The sequence below is a fragment of the Limulus polyphemus genome, unplaced genomic scaffold, assembly GCF_000517525.1.
Source record: "Limulus polyphemus unplaced genomic scaffold, Limulus_polyphemus-2.1.2 Scaffold4591, whole genome shotgun sequence".
Taxonomy (NCBI): Eukaryota; Metazoa; Arthropoda; class Merostomata; order Xiphosura; family Limulidae; genus Limulus; species Limulus polyphemus.
The window spans coordinates 14,708-17,310 of record NW_013670201.1 but is presented as its reverse complement, the minus strand read 5'-3'; the positions used below and the strand labels follow the sequence as shown (position 1 = coordinate 17,310).

Here is a 2,603-nt window from a genome sequence, read left to right as displayed (position 1 = left end):
TTTAAGACTTTTACACATTTTTCTCTTATAGTTGTTCTTAATGTTGAAACTCTGAGATATAAGAAACGCTGTTAAATGGTAGCTTGAAATTTTTAATAAGAAAACTTACAAATGATCAATAATAACAAATACATACGTACACATGAACAGCAAGGGCAATCAGAGAGATTACATAACCTCTCCCGCCGCTCCTTTTCGAGATTACACGCGTTTATACTGGATAACGTCAAATTTCACCTTCGAAAACTCAGAAAATCTTTCTCAGATCCAGAATGATCTGGATCATTTTTTGTGTGATGAGGAGTCTCAACCTTAATATGCTCATGAAATTTGGTAGAAATGTGATCACACTTTATAAGAGATATTAACCGAAAACCGCTAAAAATGTCCTTCTCCCCATTATAAAAAATGCTTCAAAGTGTTCCAGAATCCGAGGAGGATTGTTCCATACTAACTTCCCATCTCACGTAAAAATTTCTTATACATTGGTCTATTTGTTTTTGAGGTAGGCACGCGGAAACACAGACATACACACATATTGACCCGTTTGCAATACCCTCACATGGCAAAGGTAATAATAATAATAAAAAGTAGAGATATTGGTCAATCGATGGCGCCACATGCATGATCTTGTGACAAAAATGGTGTATTAAAGCCTCGTTCTGACTCTTTAGTCCAACAACCCACGTGAGTAAGTAGTTCACGGCGCTTAAGTTGTATTAATAAACGGAAAACACGTTGTAGGTTTGTCATCAAGACAACATTCACAATGTCAGTAAATCAGATACCAGAGAAAGAACCGATGAATCCCGAGGGAAAGAAAAATGGAGAGAAATCTCTAAATAATGTAGAACTGAAGAAAGAACTTGGGTTGTTAAATGGAATTGCAATCATTGTGGGGATAATAGTGGGGTCAGGAATATTTGTATCGCCTCGTGGCGTGTTACAAGAAGCAGGCTCCGTTGGCATGGCTCTCGTCGTGTGGATAGCGTGTGGCCTTATTTCGATGCTTGGTGCATTGTGCTACGCCGAACTCGGAACATCTATACCAAAATCTGGAGGTGACTATGCCTATATTTATGAAGCTTTTGGACCCTTACCAGCATTTTTGTTTCTGTGGGTAGCACTTTTGATCATTATGCCCACAGGAAATGCGATAGCTGCCTTGACTTTCGCGAATTACATCCTAGAGCCTTTCTTTCCCGGCTGTACGCCGCCACCAAATGGAGTAAGACTCATAGCTGCGGTTGTAATATGTAAGTAGATCTTTCGTTTTTATTCATAGACGTCGAAATTGATTTATGAAAATTAACTATAAAATGAATATTTAAATTTTATATATTCGTAGTCGATGTTAAAATTAACTTAAGTTTTCAGTACAATCTCTTAAAGTATTGCAGGTGGGGTTAATTTACAGGCTGATTATCTTAATTCACTCATGTGTTTCAAGAAATAACGTTGGAATAAAGTTATAGAACAATTGTGTCTTTATAAAGACGAAATATCTCTTATTTCACAAGAAAATAAATACATATAACAGTGTTAAACTTAAATCAACAACTATACGCAAGCCAAGAAAGGCGCCCAGGGCCTCTTCGTCTCTGGGTTCCATGTCGTATTCAAAATTGACGTGAAATTACGCTGTCACTTAAAGACTTGTGTTTAGTCTGACGTCGTCAGGAACACAGTTTTAGTGACGTCGTTGAAAAAAAAAATCAAGTTTTGATTCAAAGCACAGTCCTCACGAGTTCTTTTTTTTTTTTCTGAGACGTCGCCAGAAAGTGAGTACACGACTCGCAAGCTCGTGTCTGGCAGTAGTAAAGAAAAACAAAAACAAAAAATGGGGCAACAGGGAGTATGAATCATGACCCTTCATGAGGGACCGAAGTCGTAAAGCAACAATTAACTCTTATCTCGAATCACGAAAAGAGAGAGAGAGGTGGGGTGTCTGTAACGTTACAGTCAAAAGAAAATCAGGTCTTTAAAGAAGTGCCTTTGGAAGCAAACACTTACTTTACAGAAAAATTCATTTTGGTACAAACATCTATAGGAAGGAAATAGGTGAGATTTTTTAAAAGAAACTCGCGGAAGAAAAAGAAAAAAACTCTTTTGAATATGAGGACAAGGATGACACCGTTTAGTAATGAGGCTAAAGATTGTTTCGAATAGAATGCTAACATGCAGTTGTTTACAAAGTAATAATAAAAACAGAACGTTTATAACAACTGATGGAACATCATATGTGATTTAAGTTCCTGACAAGCCTTTAATAAGATTAAAAAAGCCGAACTCAGAGATCACTGCAGAAACTTGAAAGTTATTTGAGCAATGAAGATGACCACGACATTGATGCCCTGGCGTTAGCAGATGAACTAGATGTCCTGAATACTGGAATGCTACAGTACATGGATGAAAACAAATTAGTCGACATTTTCTCTTACAACTTCACATCATTCCGTATACTTCTAGGTAGCGCTGCTTTTCGATACCGAAACTGATCAAAATATATTTGCACTCAACAATGAAAAAAAAAAAAGGCTCCACTGAAAGCGAACTTGTCAAGAACTTAAAAGTTTGGGGCTTATTAAAGGACTTTGCTGCCG

General features: G+C 37.1%; 1 protein-coding gene across 1 annotated transcript; it reads left to right on the top strand.

Moving 5' to 3' along the window:
• Positions 1-704: 704 nt before the first annotated feature.
• On the top strand, positions 705-1,267 carry LOC111088856 (putative L-type amino acid transporter 1-like protein MLAS). The gene has a single exon (XM_022399985.1). It carries the CDS (start codon positions 770-772, stop codon positions 1,262-1,264), a length of 495 nt encoding a protein of 164 aa, XP_022255693.1. The 5' UTR covers positions 705-769; the 3' UTR covers positions 1,265-1,267.
• The last annotated feature ends 1,336 nt before the right edge of the window (positions 1,268-2,603 follow it).

Excerpts from the sequence above, each read along its gene's own strand:
- LOC111088856 (XM_022399985.1), top strand. The coding sequence starts at position 770 with ATGTCAGTAAATCAGATACCAGAGAAAGAACCGATGAATCCCGAGGGA.